At 36.5% G+C, this 25,501-nt stretch overlaps 1 protein-coding gene across 6 annotated transcripts in view; it reads left to right on the top strand.

Moving 5' to 3' along the window:
* CLEC16A (C-type lectin domain containing 16A) overlaps positions 1-24,621 on the top strand; it is a 76,334-nt gene extending 51,713 nt beyond the window's left edge. For 2 of the 6 annotated variants that reach the window (XM_040590307.1, XM_040590306.1), the window contains 6 exons: positions 4,016-4,167; positions 4,846-5,050; positions 6,380-6,550; positions 12,578-12,724; positions 18,291-18,410; positions 22,935-24,621. In XM_040590307.1, coding sequence (XP_040446241.1) covers positions 4,016-4,167; positions 4,846-5,050; positions 6,380-6,550; positions 12,578-12,724; positions 18,291-18,410; positions 22,935-23,275 — 1,136 coding nt within the window. In that variant the 3' untranslated portion in view covers positions 23,276-24,621. Of the gene's footprint in view, positions 1-4,015; positions 4,168-4,845; positions 5,051-6,379; positions 6,551-12,577; positions 12,725-18,286; positions 18,494-22,934 lie in introns of all 6 variants that reach the window. The other 4 variants (XM_040590312.1, XM_040590308.1, XM_040590309.1 and 1 more) reach the window with 3 other exon arrangements.
* Positions 24,622-25,501: the final 880 nt, after the last annotated feature.

Below are 25,501 nucleotides of genomic sequence, written 5' to 3'. Positions count from 1 at the left end.
GTCCTTATCCAGTTACTTTGCAGGTCTGTTCAGTGAACATATACAGTACAGTATAGCCAAGAAAATGAAACTTAATTCAGTTTATTTGCATAAGTAGCATTTAATTTGGACATAAACAGCCTAGGTAAATGAAAGCTTCCTTCTGTAGCTTAGTAAGAGATTTTCACTGTGGGGAGGTAATAAAACCTGCAACTCAAATGATCTTTAACATGACTTGTCCTTTGGTTTACATTCTGCAATGTGTGCCCTGGGTTTCTCCTCAATTTGTCTTGCCTTCTCAACTCATATTTTTTCCCTCTTTCCAAAGTAATCTTAAACCTCACTGCCTTTTTCCTGAATCTTTCTTTTTATGCAGTAAATCTTAACGTAGTCTTTTTCTTTTATAAAAAGTCTTCAGTATTAAAACTGCCTTTGAGACCCATTTCTTTATCTGAAATGGGTGTTGAGAAATGCATTAAAGAAGACTACTTCTTTGAAAGTAGTTAGCATTTCTTGCAAGCACAGAGATTTCAAGTTACTCCTAGCAGCTGTTACTGCTCTTTTCTGCTGTTCCTCATGGAAAGAGTCTACCCTGCTCGAGAAGGGTGGTGGCATCCTGTCCTGACCAAGAGGAGGGACCAGTATGCACACGGGAATTCTGACTTTTCTACTGGACAAAAGAGCTGGCAAACATAGTGAGAAAGTAATTCTGAGCCTCTCTGAAAGAGGGCTGTTTATTGTGAAGAGTAACAGAAAAAAAAACATTTTAAACTGTTCAACAACATGGCCAAAACATAGGTTGTCAAAACCATTTTGTTTAGCACTGTTGCATCAGTGAGCCATTCAATCTGTGATTCACTTTAATCCCCAGATCAAATTTCAATAGTACTGAAGTTTACAGGGCTTGAAATTTTCGTCTATGTGGTTGCATATCTGTTACGTAGCATGGCTGTAAGTATTTTCAGATCAGTTCACTGGAAGCACGTTTAACCGCATTCTCTTCTGTTTTTGTCATAAAGGATGACTGTAGCCTACAACCCTTCAGCAACTGTTAACTAAAAACAGTCATGTAAAGGGGGTACATTCACTTGTATAAACTCAAAAGATTCCTGTAACAGTTGCCTAATAAATGAGTAATTTTCCTTTCTGTTCTTTGATAAAGTTCTACAGTAGTGCTTTAATTTTTTTTGAGATCTAAAATGAAAACTGTGCTCTGGAAAACAACTTCTGTCCTTTGAGTTCTTTAAGTACTGGGTTTTTGTAGTCAGACAGTAGAATTTGTACAGCAGTAATTCGAAGTATTTAAGTCTTCTTGTTGCACTAAAAACTGTATAAATACTGCAAAAAACAAGTATTTGAGAATTTCACAACTCCGTTGTTGTGGCCTGTATGTTAAGAATCTCATGATAGATTATTTACAAAATTCAGCAACCTCACATATTGTATGTTTAGAGAGGTCCAAATCCAGTTATTTCAGGTCTTGAGAAGAATAGGGCTGTTCCAGGAATTTATATCAACCAAATATGTTGATGGATGGACTAATTGGATTAGAGAATGAAAAATGCAATAAATAAATACAGAGTCCCAAGTTAAGAAATGAGACATGTTCTAGAGTCGTGTTCAAAACGCGTTGCTGAAAGCCTTCAGGGCTTGGTAACACTAACATGCTTGTTGTTAAAACTGCTTCAAAAAAGGTATCTGCTATAAAATTGTATGCAGTATGAAGACTGGCCATATAGTAAGCCCATCCTTGTTTAGTCATACCAACTGTTTGAGAATTAATTCCTTCTCAGTTAATGGCTATATTCATAGGAATTTTGTTTTGTTCTGGTTCTGTGGCTTGGAAAAAAAATCATTGCATGTATCCTGTGCATTACACATGACTTCCTCTGAAGCCAGTTCTGTTTGAACCAAAGTGTATTTCTAGAAAAATGTTAGTTCTTGATTAAAAATTTTGTCCTAGTAGGAAAGAGCTACCAGTTGTGTATTTTTATCAATTATTTTCACCATGGAACTGCTGCCATTTGTAGGTTTTGTCTATTAGACCTGGCCCTGTATTAAATTTCTTTTCCATTTGTACTGTTTAAGTATGGTGTACTATTTATGTATGAATTAAAATCTTCCTGCCTCCCAGGTATTCTTTAAACTATTATTTGAAGTACTGAGCTTTCTGTTCGGGTTTTTTTTTTTTTTTAATTAATTTTCGTGTCAGTTTTTGTTGTGGTCTTTCAGGTTAGCTGGAAAGGACCTCTTGGTTGTGGTATGTGGGTTTTTGGGGGAGGAAGAGGAGGCTGGTTTTGGAAGGAATGTTTGTTTTGGGGTTTTTTAAACTTGAAAACCTGTGGTGATAGAAATTCCACAACTTTTTTGGCTAACCTGCTGTGCCGTATTGTGCACAAAAGAATTTCTTCCACCTCCCAAACTGTAATTTGTGGCTGTTGTCCCTGGTTGTATGACCTGCCACTGCAAAGAGCTGTATGCTTCCACTTGTAACTTGTATCTATCCCACATATGTTTCTAGCATGAAATACAGTGTTAACTACTTGTTTAGATGTTTGGACAAGTAAATTTAAGTTTTACTATTTTGTATAACCTGGAGCCTCATTCCTGTCCATTTAGCTATTTTTTTTTAGGTTTAGTTTTTTTATCAAACTGATTTCAGTATGTAGACACATGTCTGGAAATATAGCATCCTTAAAAGTAGTATGTATATGTGGAATAGGAGGAGGGGAAAAGCAGCAATTAACAGCAATTGATTCCTATAGCATTGAACCCTCATTTTAGGAAAGGCTGTTTGAACAAGTAACTCCAGATGCTGTCTATCAATGCCTTAGCAATGCTAAGGAATGAGAGCCCTAAGGAGAATGGCTATGATAGAAGCAAAATATAGAACTCTGTGCTTTCACATAGTATGGTTTCTACCCTAAAAAAAAAAAAAAAAAAGAAAACAACCACAACTAAACAAAACCTAATCAAAACTTTTGCAGGAAATAGTTAAAATGCTGCAACTTAGCTGGCTAAATCCATCTAATTGTGCAGTACCATCTAGAATGGCAAAGATGATAAACCAGTAGGACAGCGTGTGTGGTCACAGAATCTTTTACTTACTACAAATTGTACTAGATGACAGAGAGGAAAAACCTGTGTGTATTAAGTATGTGAATGAAAGTATAAATTTGTAAGATAAGCAAAGGTCTGCTAGGAAGTGTCGGTGTCAGTTATAGGGTGCTCAGTAGACCTCAGCTGGTGTAAAGAAGGTGACTTAGTCAATTTTCAAGAATGATGGGTTTGAACTAGAACAGGTGCCGTGAGGAGATACAGGAAGATCAGGGAATGTTTTTGGGTTTTTTTATTTACTACCTTAGATCTGTACTTTGAGGCTTGTTTGAGGGGTCCTAGAATAGTGGTTGAGTGTGGATATGTTTATTCATATATTCATAAAATGGGTGGGTAAAGGAAACAAATGTCACCTCACGTAACAAAATTGGCAAAAACTTGATAGAGTTTACCTGGCGAGTCCATGGAGTCTTGAAGTGGAAAGGCTTCCAACAGTCAGAATAGTCAGGTTTTAGACCTGTGTGTAACTTGTGTCAGAATGGAGCCTAAGTTTATAATGAAGTGGATGTAATTACCTGCAGTGGTGTAGGACTCTTATCTGTGGACTTTCGACAAGACTCTTTGAGATGTCCACTTAGTGAGAAAAATCAGCACTGTTGCAATTTCACCCCTGAAATGAAATGACTTTTTATACTAAAAGGTAATGAAGGTGGTAAGAGAAAGCAAGGTGCATATAGTACACATCTTATGCCTAACTTGTAAGATACCTGAATCACTGTTATTATTCTGCCCTTTCTATGTAATTATAAATGATAGGGAAATGTAAAATATATTTTAAAGAAAACCCCTTGAATAACTTTAAACAAGTGTTGTAAAAATGATTACACTTTTATATATTAATATTTTGTTACATGAAACAACCAAAATCCAGAATCCTTAACTTCAGTAGCTATGTAACTTTTTTCCTTTCTTCCTTCAGATAACAGCGATCTAATTGCTTGTACAGTCATAACAAAAGATGGGGGTCAAGTTCAAAGATTCCTGGCTGTGGATATTTACCAGATGAGTTTGGTTGAGCCAGATGTTGCCAGACTTGGATGGGGTGTCGTTAAATTTGCAGGTCTTTTGCAGGTAAGAGAAATTTTAATCTGGGTGGTTACTTTTTCTCAGCTAAAACTCTACATTTATGCTGGATAAATAGTAATACCAATATTAGCTTATATATTTAAGCTCTGTACGATGCTTACTTGTTTCTTCTGTTACTAGTCTTTTTTTCTAGTTCCTGCTTTTTAAATTATTTCTGGTTTCCTGAAGTTAACATAGCTAACTAGAGGCACACTTGAAAATGAGGTAACTTCCCCAGTATATATTGGCCTGTGTTCATTTGAACACTGAAATCATGTACAATTAGTATTAAGTCCCAAGCACTTTCCTTATGGGTAAGGAAGATAACATGTTGTAACTTAAAAATGATGTGTGCTTACCTAATTGATTTTAAAAGCTTTAAGAAGATTCGCTCATTTTTATGTCTCTCTTCTTGCCTTAGTCAGCACTGTTTGTATGTCCTGAAAAATCACTATGCTCAAATATCTTAATTGAATTTAAAACTGACTTAATCTCTACGAGTACTAATTTCTGAAGAGCTATATCAAAGATTGTGTTTGATGTGCATTTTTTTAAACACAGAAGCTGGTTGTTCAGGAGCCGTAGTGGAGGATTCATAGGGTTTTCTTTTCATGTTGATGTTTAATCTGTAGTTCGAAAATGCTAACTTTTTTCATTAGCTACTTACCTTCTGTTTCTTTTTAGGATATGCAAGTGACGGGAGTAGAGGATGACAGTAGAGCTCTGAACATAATAATTCACAAGCCTGCCTCAAGTCCTCATTCTAAGCCCTTCCCCATCCTTCAAGCTACATTTATTTTTTCTGATCACATTCGCTGCATTATTGCAAAACAACGTCTTGCAAAAGGCCGTATCCAAGCTCGGCGTATGAAAATGCAGAGAATAGCAGGTGAACAGTTACTTTTTCCATGACTCTAACAAGACTTGTATGATATAGCAAGACATTCTGTAACATAAGGATATGTTAGAAAAATCTAAGTAGTGGTGTGCCACAGAAAACTGTAAACCAGTGTCTAGTTTCCAAGCAATGGATTTTTGTTGGAGTCAAATATGTTTTTTCATATTTAATGATAGACACATCAAAGAAAGGATGAAAAAGAATCATGTCTTGTTACCGCTAGCTGCCAATCATTTCACAAAATTGAGCATTTCTCTTCAAATGTAATTCAGCAATTCAAAATTCAAATGCCCTGCTTAAAAAGCAGTTGTTCTCCTGCCTCAGGACTAAATTGGAGCTCAGCTTACCCAAGTCCTGAGTTGAATGGTACCCTCATGGTGTTGATGATGATGTTTAATGCTCTAGATGTGGTGATGATGGACAATCCAAAATGTTAAGTGGAGTATCAGCAGAAATATTTCTGTTTGGAGGAAATGCATGTGCAGAGATGAAGGAAAGTGTTAATTTGAATAACTATCAAAAAGTGATTAAAATATTACTTAAATATTCAAGTGAGTGAAGAATAGATTGAAGCTTACTAGTAAACTGAGTGAATTGGGGAGCATGGAGAAGAAAATTGAAATATAGAGAGGAAAAGAGGTGGGCAAATGAAAAAGGACAGCAGCTATCACAGTTACTTGGATTGTCCAAGAACAATAATGAACCAGTCAGACTTGTGAAAAAGTATCATAGCTGGTATTAAAATTGAGTTGGCCAGAAAATTATAGATGGGTTAAGATTATTTTAGTGTCTTATGGTTCTGTAAGAAGCCAAGTAAAAACTTTTATGCTTTAAGTTTACAAAATAGGTATTTCTTCTTTTATGGCTTGCTTCATGTTAAAGCAAGTTTGAGGTTAATACAGGCCTTTCAGTATTAAAGTTTTAGGTAATGGTAATGCAAAGGCCTTTTTATTGATGGGGGGGTTTTTTGCCAGTTTAAAGCAAATTATCTTTTTAAATGGCTTTCTGCAGTGTTCAGTTGTTAACTAATGAATGACTTTGAGCTTATTGTAATCCTTTCTTTTTCTCTTCCACTGTATTCTGAGGCTTCCTTAGTGTGAATGTGGGGTGGACAGCAGTGGTAGAAAAGGTTGCCAGAAATGTTCTCTATCTTCTTTTCTGATGCAATTGTAACCATAATTAAGAGGTAAATGCAGGACAGTTATGTAAATCAATCTGGTTTAGTTTAAGATCCTGAGCAAACTATCAATTTTATTTTCACCTGCTTGCTCTTTTACGTATTTTTGAGTAACAAAAGTTATCAATTGTGATTAAACATAGCTCTCCTGGATCTTCCTGTTCAGCCTTCAACTGAAGTTGTTATGGGTTTTGGACACAGCTCTACAGCTACAGCCCAGCACCTTCCATTTAGATTTTATGATCATTCACGACGTGGTAGTAGTGATCCTACAGTGCAGCGCTCTGTTTTTGCATCTGTTGACAAAGTTCCAGGTAAGATTAGCATTTGTTAAGAAGCAGTTTTTGCTTTGTGATTTGTTTCTGCAAAAGCCAAACTGTAACTTGCATAAGCAGTTGAAAGATAACTGTGATATGTTTCTGAATATGCAAACTCCAGGGTGAAGCTTATGGGAAAAATTTCCCCCTAGAGAAACAAGTAATACTGGGTATGTATTCCAGGTACATTGTGAGCAATACATCCGTGACTGTTTCCCCAAATACACTGAAAGTGTATTGATACTTTGCCTTCCTTTACAAATTGAGTTAATTTAAATCTTTTTCGCATACTCAGTTTTTCTGCAACACACCTGTCAGTTGTGCATAGTTCCTCCTTTAATTTGGATGTGATAATTTTTTTGCCAGTTTGTAACAATAACTGGAATACTGTGCACTTCTTTGTTTACTTTAAAGTTAGCAAGACACAAAAAGGCCACAGCTACTCCTAAAACATTAGCTTGGAACTGGGGTTAAAGGAACGATTCTAAATCAATGAGCTTTTTGCTTTGTTGTCTCCTTATTGTCTGTTTCACAAATTGGCTTCTCTGCAGAGTTTTCTTTCTAGATGGTAAACTTTTCTCCTTTTGGATTGAGTCATTTTAAAGTTGAATCTTGTACTGCTTGAAAGTACATAATTTTTCTGTATTATACAAAAAGGTGCAATCTTATTACTGCTGGCTGCCAGTAATTTCACAAAACACAGCATTTCTTTTCAAATCTGATTCAGTGATTCACATGCCCTGCTTAAAAAGCAGATGTTCTGCCTCAGGACTAAATCAGAGCTCAGCTTCCCAAGTCCTGAGTTTAGGGAACAGAAATCATAAATGCATTTGTATTGAATTTGTCATTATTGAATGGTCAAGCTTTTCAAAAGACAAATGTATGTTGTATGATGGGAATATATTTCCTTATTTGACTTGACTTGCATGGAGAAGGTTTGGTTGAAAAGGTGATAGTGTTACTCTTTCAGAATCAATCTTCTCTTGAGTGTGCTTGTGTTCATAACAAGTGACTTCATCTCCTAATTATTATTATTTTTTTTATGAGATGACAGGGGAGATAATGGGGTTGGTGCAACATGGTAGTTTATTGAAACAACCACATACTTAACTATGTATTCCAGGAAATTGAGAATTCTGCAGTATGCACATGCAAATCCAGAGAAAAAGTATTTTGAAGCTTTTATCTGATACCAAGTATAAGAAACCAAGCACAGAACACAAAGTATTTCAAATGCTGCATTATTGAAATGTATTTTATGATGGCCAGTAATACAATGCAAATGGATTTATTCTTAAGAGATCTTAGAGTTCAGGCTGTCGTTTACGTGGAACTAAGAGGGCAGGAAAGTTTTCTCTAATTTAAGAGAACTATTTACATCAATTGCTGAAGAAAAAGTTCCTTTAAATAAAAGCTGAGAAGCTGTTTCAGGTTTTGGCATGAAATTTTGCTGCTGTTATGTGAAACATGGCAAAAGTATAACTGTTGATACATATTTTATGAAAGAAACACAGCATTATGAAACATTGTGATTATGGAAACAAGATCTTCTCCAAGGAACTAGGAAGGTACATCTTTACAGTAATAACTTACTGAGTCTTAAGTAGAAAGTTATGTTGAAGCAGAATCATGACTACTGGAAAGGAAATATTTGTAACGAACCTCTATCACAAGTTGAGAGTCCTAAAGTAGTAACAAAGGCACATCTAGAAACTTTTGAGTGTTATTTCCTGTTGCCATGATTAATTCTGTTCACCTTTGCAGCTATTTCCTGAAGGAGTTTCCCAATTAGAATACTTATTCTTGGTCAGTGGTTTCCCACTTACAGTATTTTGAATGATTTAGACTCACCTTTCCCTCCTGTCTAAACTACCTTCCTGTGGCACACTTAATATCCTTCCTCTGCAGCTGTATTGGGAGAGAAAATACATTAAAATCATTTGCAAACAAACACTTCAGTGTAAGGACATGAATCCATGAGTGCTGTTCTGCAGAACCTTTAGGCAGGCAATCTTGCTGAATCAGGCCAGCTTTTCCTATGATAGCCACAGTAGACCTTGTTGGCTTTGTCAGCTATTTTGGTGGGGATGGAAGATTTCTACTCCCTTGAAGTGCAAATCTTTTGTGGGTATAGAATGTCTTGGGTGGGTACAGATTTTTCCAGTGCCATAAGGGAAACAGTGTATTGGTGTAAGCACTTTTATACCAGTGACTTCAGTAACTGTTCCAAAACCAAGTTCCAATCACTTTAACAGGTGGCTTTGCCTCACTCTTGTGGTCACAAGTCCATTGATTATTGTTTCCTATCCTAACTGGTATTTCAGAGTATGAACTATGCATAAGAGACCTAATGCACATTTGCTATATTAAAAACTGTATGTATCAGTGGCCCTGAGTGCTATAGAAGTCTTTCACATTTGAAGTAGTTTAGTTTGTGTTTAACTTTTTGCAGACTATCAGGCGTCACTGTGTGTAACCTCAGTTTAACTTAACCTAAATGATTGTAGAAGATCAATCAGTTTGGTTTCTGAAATAAAATATATGAATTTATTTGCATTTATGGAATAATTAGTTGCTTACTAAACTGTTTTGGGTTTAACTGAAATAATGTCTCTTGCCATGGTGGTTATTTAATTCTTTTAAGTGGTGTTTGTGTTGGACATAATGAATTGTACCTTAAGGGAAAAGCTTGGTAGAAGTGGCACTTGCCCATCTAAAACTATGGTGCAAGTACTACAGCAATTCAGATAGCACTGTGTTTCTGCAAGTGGTTTTGAGCCTAGTTCTTGAGTATAAGCACGAGAGGTAGAGGGTAAGAGGTGGGATTGCAGATTAAGTCAGATTATTAACAGGACTGATGCTTGATAGTTTTTTTTCTGTATCTTCCTTTCTTCATCCACTCCAGGGTTTTGCCTTGTGACACCACCCATCAGTGTGTGTTGCCGCTAATAGCATTTTCCTGACTTGTCTGTGTTTTGAAGCTTTCATATGCTTCTTGGAGCAAGTTTTGACTGGCTGCCTACTGCGTGGCACCAGCAAATGGCCCATGTGGAAGATTCTCTTACGTGAGTGAATCATCCATCCAATGCCATGGGAGGGTCCCCATATAAAAGAATAAAGATTTGTGTGGTGCATTTGCTTTCTTCCATACCTGATTATTAGATATTTTCCTTTTCAGTGTTCATTATTCAGTGAAGGCAACAAGTAGCGTATTGTTAAGTATTTTATAGTGTGGCTTATGGCTACTTTCAATAATTCCGGGGACTGCCAGAAAAAAGTAAAATTTTGCATTCATACTTTCCCATGTGAGAGCGAGGAGTGCTGCAGAAGCAGCTGAGTTGTGTACATCACCTGACATGCAACCCATGTTGAAGATACTTTTTTTGCTGTAAGAAGTGCTTCAGCTTCTGAAAAGCTGCTTTTAATCAAAGCTAGAAGAGATGACTATTAAGCTTCCAAGTACTAGGAGGAATGTCCACCAAAGGAAAGCCTTGCTAATAAAATTGAGGAATTTCTATAGGCATGCCATTGTGAGGAAAGCTGCTGAGAACCGTGGAAGGGGTGTAATCTTCTAAAATAAGGGATCAAGGAAGTATGAACAATGCAGTGGTAGTTGTCTTCACGGGACTTGTGTGGGAAAGGCAGTTCGTGAACTTCTCTGTCAGAGCACGCTGTAAATTCTAGCATGTAATTCCATAGAATGCTATTATGCTACTATACTACCCTGTTGAATGCTATAGACTTTTAAGGTTTTGATCCTTCTGCCTTTTTATAATACCGATGCAGTTCAAGACCAGATTATTGACTTCTATTAAAAAACCCAACCTATAAGTTAAAAAATCAGTTGAAAAATCAGAGCAAAGGGGGAAAACAACAGCTAATTGAAAGATACAGTAAAGGACAGCTTACTGGTTTTAATCTCATGGGGGATATCCTGACTTGTTCAAACAGTCTAAGTTAGCAGATGATCCCAAAGCAGGGTTCTTCACCATACGGGGATCAACAGAGTATGTGGGAAAAAAAATACTGAATTTTTTCAGAATGGGAGTAATTTCAGTGTAAGTCTTGGTATTACACAGTATGGGGTTTGTGCAAAAGAAAACCCATTGTCAAGCCTGGACCTTTTATAGTGTCACTGAACAACTTTTTTCTGATAATCTAGCAGGGGGTTGATGCAAGAGTTAAGTGCTTTGACTTTCTTGATCTGAAGTCTGCTGAAAAGCCAGAGCATGCTTACTTGCTTTTGTCCCAGCAATGATAAACACATTTCATTGTTAAGTGAAAGCATAAGCTTTAAGAAAGTCTTAACAATCGCTGGAAAACACAATATGTTTAAAACAACAAACAAAAATGCAGCTATCAGATACAATAGAACATGACTACTTAAGAAAAAGAAAAAAATATTAAAGTAACATGCTTCTCAAGCACCAAGTGTTTTTTTTCTGCTTCTGTTTCTTCCATATTCCAGCTTCTCTTTTCAAATACAAACTACATTCTTACAAGACTGATGTTGTGAAGTGTTCTAACTCTTACAAAGATACTCATGTGTTTCTGTTTATGTTGAGGTGAAATAATGATCAAGTGTATGCCTTTGACATTTATAATCTGTGAATGTCTGAAATTTAGTGTTAAATTTAATTCCAAATTGTCACAAGTGAATCATGTGAATCAGGCACATTGCCATAAGGCAATATAAAAGATAAGGGTGTTTATAAATACAAGCTAGTTGTGTCAAGTAAGTTTTTAATGTAGTATCCATTTGGTACAAAGTTACTCTATAATCATTCTCACCTGTAAAGGAAAAATTTACTGCTTGTTTACTTCTACTAAATGTTCAGCATGTGTTTGCAGTGATGCTGATTTACTGGGGACACCTTTGTGGGGACTTGTTTTAGTAGAATATGGCTGAATGGCAACACAATACATTCACCAGTAACCTGAAGAATAAATTTCAGTTGTCTTTTGGCTCGTAACATGCTTCTGCACAAAAGATCTTGCACAACATACATGGAATAACTATTGTTTACTTTCTGATTCAGTGTAGTCCTTTGCAGTGAATGCATGATATACATTCCATATACTCATGGCTTCTCATCTTTACTAAATCAATGAACTTAAATATTGCAAAGTACCTTATTCTCAGGTTACTCGGTTCTGACATGTTTGGTTTGAGAAACTAGGGATTTGAATTTCTTCTTTGTGCTTCTTTCCCAAGTTACATACTTCCAGTGAATTTCCCTCTGTTGCAGGTCCTCAATACTTTCTGAAATTGCATCTTGAAAGAGAAAGTTTTTGAGTCATTGTATGTGGGGAGGGAAGGAACTAAAATGAAGATTTTGTAGTTTGTGGGGGTTACTTTAAGGCATGTCAAAGAAACAGGGTGTTGCAGAGGAAGGACAAAGGAATGAATGCAAGATTGTGTTAGGAAAGAGGAGGATGCTACAAAACAGAATTTGAGGAAATACTAGACTGAAAGCCAGAAGAAGACTTATTTTAAGTGCTGTCAGGCACTGTATAGAACTTCCCAGTCTTCAGAGTGGAAGAAGTTTGAGTTGTGAGAAGGTAGATGAAATCCAGTGCCAGCATTAGATTTATTGATTTAAATTTTCTGAAGTTATCCCTGCAATAAAAAATGTAGTGAAGGCCTTCTATCGAAGAGTTTTTTTGTTCATGTTTGATTTAACCATTTTCCTTATCATGTTAAGGTCTGTGACACATGAATTTGTTGGCTATATAAAAAAATGAAGAGTTTTGACTGTTTGTGCAAGCTCTAAGTTTTAAAATGTTTTGAATCCCTTAATCTCTACTTTCTTGTTTGCTTATCAGTAAGCTTGTTTTCAGTAAGATGCATTCAGATTATCTGGTTTCTGAGATGAAGGTGGGAGAGGGTGCATCCTCTGGGTCACTACACAAAAAACAGCACCACTTTGCAGCATTTGCTCTTACCCTTTCTCAATTTGTTCATATAGGTTAACTCTTTCAAGCTCATATTTAACTTGTAAACTGCATCATCCTGTTTTGCAGGCTTTGCTGTAGCCCAGTGTATAAATCAGCACAATCCATCACCACTGTCATCACCATCACCTTCCAGTGGCAGTGGGAGCACAGGGCGCTGTGATTCAGTAACTGCAAGCTCAACATCCACTCCTTCTGCTGCACAAAGCCCATCAGGTATTAAATCATGATTTTCAGTCTAAGCACTAAGGGATGTAGAGTACTTGAGTGTAAAATTAAGTTACTGTGTTGTGGTTTAAAAACAGTAGGGCTTTATGTTTTTAGATCACTTGGCCATTCAGCTAAAACAAAGTAAATTGTGGTACAAATTTTAATGATCGTTTTAGCTTTCTGGAAATCTAATGAATACTTGGCATCTTTCAGCAGTAATTTGAAGTATTGGTGAAATAATGTCCTGCTTGTCTGACTTGGGTTTTAGCACATACAGTTTAAAATGTTGTTGTTTTTTGGGGTTTGGTGGTCGTTTTTTTTTTTTCAAACTGAAGTACTGCTCTACATAAATTAGTAAAATAAAATGTTAGCCTTTCGCCATAATGGATAAGTTGATCTCCAGACAAAGTATCTTTTTTAACTGGGTGACATTTGCTTTTGTATGTTTACCTGATACCCATTTTAGTTGATAACAATAGGCCAAATATGAAATAATTTGAAAATAGTTATTTAGGATGTTGATATTGTAAAGCTTTTGCAATAACACTGCTCTGGCTGAACACCACCATCTTTGAGGAGGCTTTCATTGGTGCAGAAGAAGCTGCCATATAAATAGACTGACGGTATAACTTTCACAAATGTAGGTACAAATATGTTTGTGTTGGTCAGTATTTTTAGTGGGTATATTTATACTGGGACTTCTTGTTGCATTAAAATGCCTTCATTCCTTCTCTTTTTGTGTAATATTTGTAGAGAATCTTGTGAATGGTGTTTGTTCAGTTATGTGTGAGATAAAGCCTCAAGCTGGAGACTAAGAAAGAAGTAAATCCCAAAGAATACATACTGAAATGCTTTCATGCTAGAACTGACCCTACTCTACTTCATTTTGGTTATAAACCAATAGAGGTAGCTTGATTCTCAAGACTTTTTCAAACAGCTCCCTCACTTTAACAGCCACTTCCAATGTTGATCACTCTGGGAAATGGTTGTTCTGGTTCCCCCTAAGACATACCATTTTGTCTTTATTTGGAAGCCTCATGTAGATCTAAACTTTTTTGCAGTCCTACAGGAAATGGTACAATCTTGTTAGGCATTTAGCATTTTGTAGATTTCACAGTGTCAGGAGACAGTGTCAGGAGATAGTGTACATTGATCTGCAAGTAGTATTGCTGGAAAGGGTAAGCAAAGGCTGCTTATGAAGTTTATGAATGGTATGTAAAGCATTCTAGCACCCAGACTCTAGATAAAAGGCATCTGTTGCTGTGAGACTAACATATAGTCAAAATATTCCTGCAATACGTGTAATTCCAGAATAAAATGTGGAATATTTTCTATATGCGCTCTCTTCAAAACTTTGGAAGGACCTCATTTCATTTTCTCTGTTGGTGAGTGCTGTTATCTAGTCTCTTTATGGCCTTTATGTGATGATTACACAGAGAAGTGGTATCACTTGTCAAAAGTCTCAGTATGGTTTGGCACTAGGAGAAAACATTTGTTTGACTACATTTCTCCTTACCAGTGTAGAAAGACTCATCTACGATGTCCTTTGCTGTATTTGAATCCTCTGTGATCAGGAAGTGAAATGCAACTACAAGTTCTTGGCAATAGTGGCTAAGAGAAAACCAAGGTAAAGGAAATAAAAAGAAATCTATATTGTTGCTGTAAGCAACATGCTAGTTCACAGAAATGTCAAGCAAAACTATACTATAGATTTCAAACTGAAGTCTTTCAAGTGCATATGATCTGACTTTATGAAAAACTGAGTAGATCCAGAGCACATAATTCTTCATCTGGCATAAAAAGATAGTGCCTTATTGAAGAATAATCACAGACTGTAAGTAACATTAAAATCTATTTACACAGTGTGTTGTCATTTGTATAATATACAATTCTATTTATTCTTCCTACAGTATAAAAAGCCTGATAACAGGAGGCTGCTTATTGGGTTAAAAAAAAAAAAGAAAACCACAAAAGCCCCCAAACTCCCCCCCACCCCCCCCAAAAAAAAAAAAAAAAACACTAAACAAAACACCAAACCCACCATCTAATACAAATGGAAAAAGGAAAAAAAAAAAAACAACCAACCAACAATGAAATGCAAAAATAAATCAAAAAACGGAGGAAAGGGGTTTTTTTAAATGCCTGGTTTCAGTCTGCACTTTACCTGTCAGGTTGCATGAACTGCCCATACTTAGCACGATCTTCATTGTGGCTTAATCATAAAGTATGTTCAAAATGCCTGTGTCACGCAGTAAAATGGTCTTTTGCACAGGATCTAGGTGCATTGGTATAAATGCTTTAGCAAATCAAGTTGTGAGGATACAATTCCATGTCCTACCACTATGGGCATAGTAACCATAAGCAAAGTCAGGGAAAGGAGCATGAGAATGTGTTAGCTACTTCAGTCCCGGGTTAGCAGCTTGCATTAATTTGCTGCAGGGCTTTTGAGCTCAGCTCCTGGATCTTGTTCTGCTAACTCAGCAGTTACAAAGAGGAAGGCAGTGACTGTATGTGCATGAGCAGGTAATTTGGTGCAATAGGACAATAAACATTAAGTACTGAGGTGCATGTGGCTTAGGGATTTTGCTGTGGATCATATTTACCCTGACCTTTAGGACCAAGCATCCCTGCCATGTATGTGATTGTCTGAAGGACCAATTATTAGCTCAGATGTATGTTGCTATTAATATTTGAACTGCATTTGGTGCATAGTTGCAGTTCTTATAATTCAGTTTCCTTGTCAAAGAATCTCATTAATGCACAGAAACTGTTCCTAAAATCAGGCTAAAGCAGTAAGTGTGCGTAATTCTTCAAAGCTTCTCTGTTGGTCTGAACCAAACTGGTAATGTAGTTGCAGCCAATAATGAAAAAGTAACTTGTTAAGTAGTTACAGCTGAGTGGCTGATGGTGTCTCAAGGTCCTTAATACAGACTAGAGAGGATTCTGAAATACCTGGAGCTGAGTCTTTGGAATGTGGGAGTGTGAGGAGGATTTTCTCCAACCCAGGGAGCTGTGTTGACACTTCTTGCTAATCTTTAGTGTCAGATCAATACTGTTGTATTCCTGGGAACAGTGTTTCTGCATTAACTGATTTGACCAGTTTACTGCAAGTTTGTAATGAATCTTCTCCTGAACGTTCTCCCTTTTATACTGTTTGTATATAATTGTGATCAGTACTGGAAACTGTTGCCAGGACTATGACCATGAAAGAGATAATCTGTTTGGTACGTCCAGGTAGCTGTTCTGTAGGCTTCTGCATGGACAGAAGTATGCAGCTGAAATAAGCAGTAGTGTCTTGACCACTGTCTGTGTTACATCAGGTCTTACTGATCACTCAGCTGAGGTACAGAAACAATTGTTGGTATTCACCCACTTCAGTGTAAAACACTGTGATTTTTCCTGTTGAGGACAATTGAAACTAAACTATCTTACTCTGCTGTGAATGTGAAGCAACCCTTTCAAGGGGGAAGTAACAGCAAGTTACTGCTGATGAACATTAAGCGGGTACCAAGATCTGGTTTATGCCCCAAGGCAGCACTTGAATGCTGCCACCGTCTGTCACATTTGAATCTTCTTACCTCCCATTCCATTTTAAAGGCACTCATGTGAGCACATGTATGTGCTCTCCGTCCGTCCCTTCTTCCCTGCTCCTCTGTTTGTTCTGGCAACTGCCCAGGTTTTTGATCATGAAGAACATGGTAGGTTGCTCAGGAGCTTCAGTCAAGAAGGCCAGATTAGATAAAGGGGGGATTTGGATGGAAAGTACCTCAACTACCTTCCTTAAGAGCAACATCTTAAACTATGACAGCTGTTTATGCTGTAAACTTGTGATTATAGTGTCCTAAAAATCAATTTTAATTTTATGTTTTGTAAAAATAACTTACTTGCTGTCACTCCTACCTGCATCAAACAATCACAGCTATCTTAACGTGAGGAAGGAGGTTAACTGAACCTACATAAAATCGTATGACTACTGTGCGTGTTTTAGTCATTGTAAGAGAACAATAGTTGCATTAACGGCTTTGTCATGAGTAAAATAAAGTCTTATGATTCCTGATGTAATCAGCTATGCTACCTAATAATTGTAACAGTACTTCACAGCACGGATATTTTAAACCCTAGCAGCTGCCCTGTTTGCAGTACTTGGGAATTAAGCTTAGGCCTTTGCAAGATCTCCATTCCTTAAAATTGAAAAAGCAGAAGTAATCCCTTAAAGAAATCAGAATCCCTAGCAAGACAGAAAAAGCAGTGTCAGGTTCCGCAAATGCTGCTGTCAGGTTGGTTTGTTCCTTTGTATTTACATGATATTTTTTTAAATTAACGTGTCTGTTTGAAGTGTTGCTGTACATAAAATAAAATGTTCTCTTGCTAGGCAGATTTTAATTAACAAGCTTTTGAGCTTAAAATACAGTCTCTTCTTGGCTACATTTGTTGGAACTATGCACTTTAAAGTGCTTATTTTTATATATGCTAAGGATTAAGATAAAGAAGCTCTCTTACTGTAAGTTAGCAGTGTTCCAGAATTATGTATGTGTAATGTCATCTACATTGTATTTTATCACTTTTTAAGTTATCTTGAGCTTTAACATGCAATTGGCTTCAGTACTTAAGAAAATGTTTACATTGGAGCAATGGATACTGAGGACTTCAGGAGGCATTGATCTTCTATGCCACTCAACGCCGTATTTCACGCTTCTGTCAGATATTGCTGGTAAAAGGTCTAAAATAAGAGCTATCTTTTTTTGCAGAGAATATATTGGATTCCAGTCTGTAAAATAACATTTATATATTCCAAGGAGGCTATGATTAATCAAGCATGGAGAGCTTGTAAGAGCAGTGCCTACCTTGTTGAGACCGTCCCTATCTCTTCCCTCTATAATTAGTAATGTAAATGTGGTTTGATCTCCTCTGTTCTATGATGCCAGTAATTTTTTAACTAGGTGAGGAAGTACTTTTGTTTCTAGAAAGTTTCTTTTCTAGAAACTTTCTATGCACCAAGCATCATTGTCTGAACTGCTGCTATCTTTTAAAACACTGTTTGGCTTTATTATAAACCAAATTTAATACTTCAGTTTCATGTTACAGACTAGTAGGGCTGAATTATCACCTGCACTGTAGTGCACCTCTTATAATTTTGGCCAGTGGAAATCAGAATAATTCTGTCTCACCAGAATTTGTGATAAACAGCTTCTCTCAAGATTTCTAAAGCATGTGAGTAGATTGTAATTCAAATTAGAGCCTGCCAGTCCCTTGTCAGTGTAAGTGCTGTTGGTATTGCCAGACATGACCCAAACTGTATTTTGAACATTTCCAGGTAGGTAAGCAAAAAATCAGATTCAACTTGCTGTCTCTAAAGGATGAATACTTCCAGCTTCAGAAGTATTTCCCAGACTTATAAGACTCTTGGTGTGGTGTCAGTTTGTATTCAAGATACCAGCAGTTACGGATGTGTCCTTGTCACTTATTCTTGTTGCTGCTCTAACATTTATCCTTTGTCTTCATTCCAGTTTCCTTTCCTTGTTTCATTGTTAAAGCCTTCGTATGATATATCGCTGTGTTTTCCTCTAGTAAGGTCTGGCAGGAAAGGACGTCGGCGGGTGTTTAGTCTGTCGGAGGCTGACAGTCACGGTGGACACTGGGTTTAGGTCTTCAAGCAGCAGCTGCAACAGAAACTCGCGCAATATCAATTCAGGCAGGTTCCTCCATAAGATTTCAAAAGCCCACAACAGTTAATAGAATGTATTTGGTTTCCATGCTGACAGCAATGACAGTGAGGTAGGAAAATGAAGAAAGCATCGTAATTTTTTTTTTTTTTTTTTGTGGGCGGGGGGCTGGGTTGTAAAGCAAGAATTGGCTGTTTCTGAAAGCCTTATCTGCAGTTTCTACCATGTTTCTTGGCTCTCTTGCCAAAGATGGAAATACTGCTATCAAGCCTCCAGCTTCAAAGCAGCTATGTCTTCATTTGCACAGAGGCAGCCATGGCTGTAGTGGAATTTAGGGAGCACAGGCTCCTGTATGGACAGTAATGCAGGTACTTGGCTAGCAGCAAGAAATCTGTAACTCAGGTGAAATGGACAAGCATTCAGCATAAGACTGTCCTTGGACTGTGATGGTTAGAGCTTAATATTTCTATAATCATCAAATTCAGGCAGATGGCTTTGTGGACTGTTTAATTGCCTGAGGAGGTCAGGAGGGTAATCATGCAAAAAAGATGTAAATATGTTTCAGAGTACCTTCTTATTTATATAACCTGTTTTAACTTGTATCTAATTACTTTTTTTTTACTGTCATTGTATGAAGATATTTTATTCTGTTAATACCATAAAAACACCCATTTTCATCTTTATAGGTTTACTTTTCATCTTTTCACTTAATGTCCTGTTACTTAGGTTTTTGTTATCCTTTCATAGTATGTTGGTGTACAACTTAGGACACTTCTCTGTAGATTATATTCATGTTTTCCTTTTCTTGTTGTTTTCTATCTTACACTAATAATCATCTGTAATATAAGTTAATATAACAGAAGCTGAGTGATTTGATTTGGATTCTTTTGCAGTAATGATAATCCGGGTAGCATTATAGAGGTGCTGAAAAACATATAAGGTTGCTGTAACCACTGCAACCAGAGAGAACTAATAATACCCAAAACCTGGCAAAATTACTCTTTTCAAACCTTATTTGGTACTTAAATTTGGGGTGGTGTGGGGGTGTTTATTAGAATGAAATGGTAACATCACAACTGTTTTAAGAAGTGACTTCATTCTCCCTGGTTTTGTTGCAGATCTTGCTTGTATTTTTTGCCAGATCACTTTTGCTTAAATGCATGGGGGTTGGGGAGGGGTAAAGAGGGGTAAAGTTGAAGTGCTGATTTCCCACAGTAGAAGCGTAACTTTTTGGTGTTTAAGAGTAGATCTTAGTGACTTGTGATTTTATTCATGTAAAAATGACCTTTTTTTTTCTCTTTCTATCCAAAAGTCAAACTGGAACCAAATGTTAGGAGTTTGGATTTTTTGAAAGCCAGTTACGATTTTTATGTGTGTTATAGGCGGAAGTTCCAATAATGGATAGAGACCTTAATCTCTAAACATACTGGGTGCCTTGAAACTCTTGAATCAAGAGCTTGGTACCTATCTGAATTTTAGAGACAGACATTCCTGTAGTAATCCCTTCTTGAGCTTTTTTTTTTTTCCCAGTTTGGGTCCATCTTTTTGCCAATTGTTTATTCCAGTTTGAAAGACTAAGAATTCAGATCATACATAAATTTGTATTTATCTACTTGGATCCTTCTCTGAACTGAGTATGACTTCAAAAGGCTTTGAAATTTTGAGCCTCACAGATTTTCTGATTAGTAATTATTGTCCTGAAGCCATGTATTCATTTAACTAGGAGGTGTTATATGTGAAAACTTCTTACATCAAGGGAGTGGTTTGATTTTTTTTTTTAATTGTAATGTCTCTAATATACTAAATTTTGATTCCAAGATGCTGGATCTCTGTATTATGTTTTCTGATTAGGTTTTTTCATCTGTAGTCTGGGATTGTTTTCCTCTATCCTTGTATCTAAAAGATAAAGGAGACGATCATTACCTAGGACAAATTTATAGTTGCAGTTTGAAGCTAAGTATACGCCTCAAGTAGCTTATGGATTTGAGAGTGTTGTCACAAAGATCTAAGTACCACTCTCAGAGCTGTAGTTTATAGCTGTGACTGGGGAGTAAGATTTCTAGTTAATTATTAGTCCAGAAAGGATAACATATTGCAAAATAATAGTGAGAGCTGTTGACCTTTTCTAGACAATGTTAAAAATTCTCCCTCCCTTGCCGCTTTGTGTACTGGTATTAGCTTTCTGCCCCTGCAGAAACTAGTGGCAGTTTGTGAATACTTCATCATTTTGGCAGTAAAGCCGTGCTGGGATACAGAAATCTGTCATTGCTACCCTTAAATACAGTAACAGAAGTGGAGCTCTGACAGCAGCTAATGAAATGTTGGAAGTAAAGGAGAGAGACTTCTATCAATAGTAAATAAAAGCTGAAGGGAAGTATACCAGAGCTCTAATTTTGTATTCCCTACAAGTACTGCAGCTAAAATACTGGGATAATGTGCTGCTTACATTTTTTGGTATTTTTATCTTTTTTCTGAATGTTTTTTCAGACTTTTGGATAGGAAAGTTGGACTCATTGACTCCAGATACTTTTTTTCTTTTTTAATGGAGACTTTTTTCAAATACTTTTTTCTTTGTGGCATTAAGCAGAGAATCACTTCAGCATTAATTTAGATCCTACATGGAAGGATTTGGGGACAATACAGCATAACAAAAGAATATGTATGTCTGTAATTATTTCAGTAAATGAAACTATTGAGAAAATATTTTGTTGGGGAAGGGGAAGGAATAATTTAAGAAATGAACTACAGAATCAGAAGTGAAATAGTAGCACTGCAATAGAAATGTGCTATATATAACATTCCGGAGTAGTATGCCATTGGTTGATAATACTTTATTTACCAGAATATCTCAGGTTTCTGAATCCTGAATGTTGGTGAATACTCATACTGTAATTAAGGTAAAAAATAATCTTGGCAAAGAACATTTGATATTCTTTTAAGATTTTATAAACTCAGAAAGTAAAATCACTGCAAAGAGAGTCACTGTTTTGTGGATACTTAAAGGTTAGCATTTATCTTGAAATTCAGAGAAATGAGGCTTTATTTCAATGGTTTTAGAAGTTCATTTTCCATGCAGATCTTGCATCACTTCCTCTGTTATCAATTGCTACATTCTCACTAAAGCTTCTTGACAGCTAAAAACAATCTGAAGAGTTACTTTGAATCTGTCATTATTTTTCAAAAATAACCAGTGATGTCCTTTTTAATTAAAAAGAGACTTTTCTACAGTCTATAAATGGTGTTTTTATTAAAGCAAGAAGCTTTAGCCACAGATTCAGCAAAAAGTAAAATTGAGCGGTTTTCTGAAGTGAGGAAGTGGGGTTATCTTACCAGAAAGGTTAAAACCCCAGTAATCTTACTGTTATCCCACTGATACCGTACTGATATCCATTCCATTCTCAGCTTTGTTTTTCTTTTTGGTTTTTCTGTTGGTTGTTTGGTTGGTTTTTTTGCCTTATGTTCATACTGTCTGTTCTTTCATGAGGTTAATTGGAATCATATTGCAACTGAAATATTTTTAAGGTCACTGTATTAAAACCAGAACCTAAATCTTAGCTTCTGTATTCACTACATTGCCTTGTAGACTTTTCTGCAGATGTCTGTACACTTGAACACATGCTGTTTCTTTCAAGAGCTCTAAAAATGGTCTGTTTTGAAGCTGGATACCTGGTTACTTTAATGGGATCTATTACTCTAGTCTGAAAAGAAAAAAAACCAACACTTTTCTGGGCATACTTGCTCATGTGTAAGGCTGTATTGCCTCATCTCCTCCATTCACTATCCATCTGAGCCAAATGAGCAGTTTACTTGATAGTTAGCTAAGGTTTTAATGACAGTACAAATAGCTGTTAATGGCTTTTGGTTTGGGTTTTTTTTCCATTGTCTGGGAAGGTGTAGTAGCATATCAGTTTTCTGTGGTAATAGTGCTTATTCCCAAGTTTGTTACATGCACCATACCTAGGAGCACAAAAAAATAATCACGCAAGCTTGTATAAAAGCAGGCCTGTTTCACAGCACTTCTCAGTTACAATAAGCGCATTATTTTCATTCCTGTTCTTCCATAGTTCTGCTTTCTGTGGTTGAGGTGTCACTTAAATGTGAATCTGGAGAACGAAATGAGAGAACAACTTCCAAATTATTGTAAGAAAACAAGCCACCTCTTGGGAAAACTAGTTATACAGGGGTTCTTTTCTTTTTTTTTTATTACTAAAGAGCTTCCTGGTATGGGATGGCTAACCATTTCAGTCTATACTAAATACTGGAGAGGCTTTCTTATTCTTCCTCTCTCTAGGAATATTTCTGATACTGCTGCATATTCTAATACTAAATGTGTAAAATTTCCTTATTTGAACATTGCCTGCTGGCGTGTTACGCCTTCATAGTATTTTGTTTTATTTCTAACCACTAAAAAGTGAATGTGTAAGCATAGTGCTTCACAGAACTGCATTTTCTACCCAGTTATTCTTAAATATCCATAAATAATAGTATACTGTTAGGCCTAATGTACATGCTGAGTTGAATATTGATTGTTTATTGGTGTTTTCTTTTATTAGATGATGCTTCAGCTCCAGAGCAGTCTCAGATGACCATATCTGGTCAGACGATGTTGACTGACGAAACCCTTTCAGCTGTCTCAAAGTCTAGCAAGAATGCTGTAAAAAACAGTGACATAGAAATAGCAAACCTGTCTCCAAGCCTGATTCCTGCACAGCAGCCCACAATATCATTAATAACAGATGACAATACGGATGCACTGAGCGTAGAGTCACTTACACTGGTGCCGCCAGTTGATCCACACAGCATTCGAACATTCAGCTGCATTCCTCAGTCATCTTTGCAATCTGAAGTTGAAGTTTGCAAGGTAAAAGAGGTAGAGGAAGAATGTTCTGACTAAAGCCAACCTGCATACTGTGATAAATGGTGAAGCAAATGCAACCAAATTCTTCGTTGTTTTTTTTCTTTGGGAGTGCAGATACCCTTTGAAGCCTGAGGGGCCGTCTGGTCCACAAGAGAAGGCCCATTGATGAAAGAATGAGGGCAGCTTTTAGAGCAAACATCAGATGCTCAGCATGAAAAGGAAAAAAAATAAAAAAAAACACCCAACTTTTGAATCTGGACTGGCTGTTTCCTACCGATTTCTGTTATGCAAGAACATGAAAGTATTTCAGAGCACTTACCTTCTTTCTACTGTGGAGTTCCAGCTGCAGGAGCTAAGTTAATTGTAAAAGGTCTACGGTATTACAGCAGACTGAAGACATTTTGGAATACCTGGCCATTGTATCATAATACCGGGATATTGTATCATTACTTCTCTGAAACTGGAGAAATACTATTGATCAGAAAAAGTTATATATTGTAGTACAGAGATAACATTTCCATTTGAGACATGGTGTGTTTTTAATTTTGATTGTTGGGGTTTTTTTGTTTGTGTGTTTGTTGGGGTAGGGGGGGTGTTTTGGCTTGGATTTTTGTAAAATCCTCATCTCATTCATGTTTTGGAGCCCTGCATGATACCAGCAGGCTTGGCTGCTTTGAGTGTTGTTGTCTTAGGATACCATACTTCAACAATGCTTTTTCCATGTGTAATATTTATTTCAAGGTTTGATTCAAAGCAAAATATATATCAGACAATTTTTTAAATTATAAGAGCCTGAAATTTAATGACAAATGCTTATTCAAATTAACCTAAGGGATTTTTGAGACTGTTTTAGTCTTTGCTTTAACTAGCTACAGAGGAATTTAAAATATTTTAAGACCTTGCTATAGCTTGTTTGTTTGCTTCTGACAGTCAAATTGCTACACCTCTGAAGAGTGATGATGCCCTTTCTACTGAATGACAGCTGCTAGAAACAGATGGAAGCAGTTTTGCTCTAAAGAGGTTTTCTAAGTTTTTCATCTTCATGTAGGAGGAAGGTCACCATATCTAACTGTTAATTCCTTTGCAAGTCTGAAAGTCAAAAGGAAAGGTATTGTGTGGGTTTTTTCCTATCTGGGATAGTATCACAGTTGAACAACACTGCTACATAAAAGTGGTTCTGAGTTTGCTTGCCTTTGCTTCCTACATCTTGATACCAAGTTGACAGAAAGTAGTGGAGGAGTGTTGATTAAAGTTTGGAATGTTCTTTGCTGATTTAATACATAATTTAACATGAATTGAACTTAAGATTTTTTTATCAGTTTCCACATGTGTTAATAGTAAAATGGGCAGATTGTCGTTACTGGTCTGCTCATAACATTGAGTGCTTTCTGGCTCTCAAAGATTGAAGACTACTATTATTTACTTGGTATTGTGATTTCAGTCATCGGTGCAATCTGTTTCTTCATTCTGTCTCTACTAACACTGATTTCATATAAAGTAGGTGAATCTGATAAGTTTTTATCTACTTCCCAGTCTCTTATTGTACCTTTTCCTGGCTGTTATATAGAATACTTGAAGTAATTTTGAATGTTATATTTATATATGAGATTGACTATTCCACAAGTATAACTTCGCTTGCTTTTTCCATCTTTCCTTTCACATAACAACTTAATCTTTGTAAAGCACATATACAAAGTGTCTGCTGTTGAATGCCAGCATTTTTTTTCTTCCTTTATTAGCTTTTGCATGCAGTTTTACTGATTTCTATTTTTCTGTAACCTCTACTTTGTCTCAAATAGAATTAACCAATATTCTGATCATTCCAGAGTGGCCCAAACTCTAAATTAATTCTGACAGTTAGGTGTCCTCAGCACTACTATGGATATGGGATGAGAATTTGGCATTGCTGGAGTAAAAGCCTTCCTTTGTTTTTGGTTCCCCAACCCCCCCCCACCCCCCCCCACCCACCCCCACCCCCCTGATACACTTAGGGTGAGTTTACACTGCAGTCACTGTTGCAGCTGATGTTACATGTACCTGAACAAGCCTAAACATCAGTAGCAATTTGGACACAAGGACCACGTAATTTTTTATTAGCTGAACTGATTGCAGACTAGAGTTCCTCTAGTATGTTGCAGCATTACACTGTAGCCCTAGTAATATTCTGAAGATCGTTATAAAAAATGCCTTAATTTGAAAGCATTTTGTGTTAGTTGTTAACCTTAAGTCTTGACTTAGATGACGCAAAATGCCACTGTGTGG

The sequence above is a fragment of the Falco naumanni genome, chromosome 4 (genome assembly GCF_017639655.2).
Source record: "Falco naumanni isolate bFalNau1 chromosome 4, bFalNau1.pat, whole genome shotgun sequence".
In the NCBI taxonomy this organism is placed as follows: Eukaryota; Metazoa; Chordata; class Aves; order Falconiformes; family Falconidae; genus Falco; species Falco naumanni.
Note: the sequence above shows the minus strand (reverse complement) of the source record. Positions and strands in the feature narration are given on the sequence as shown.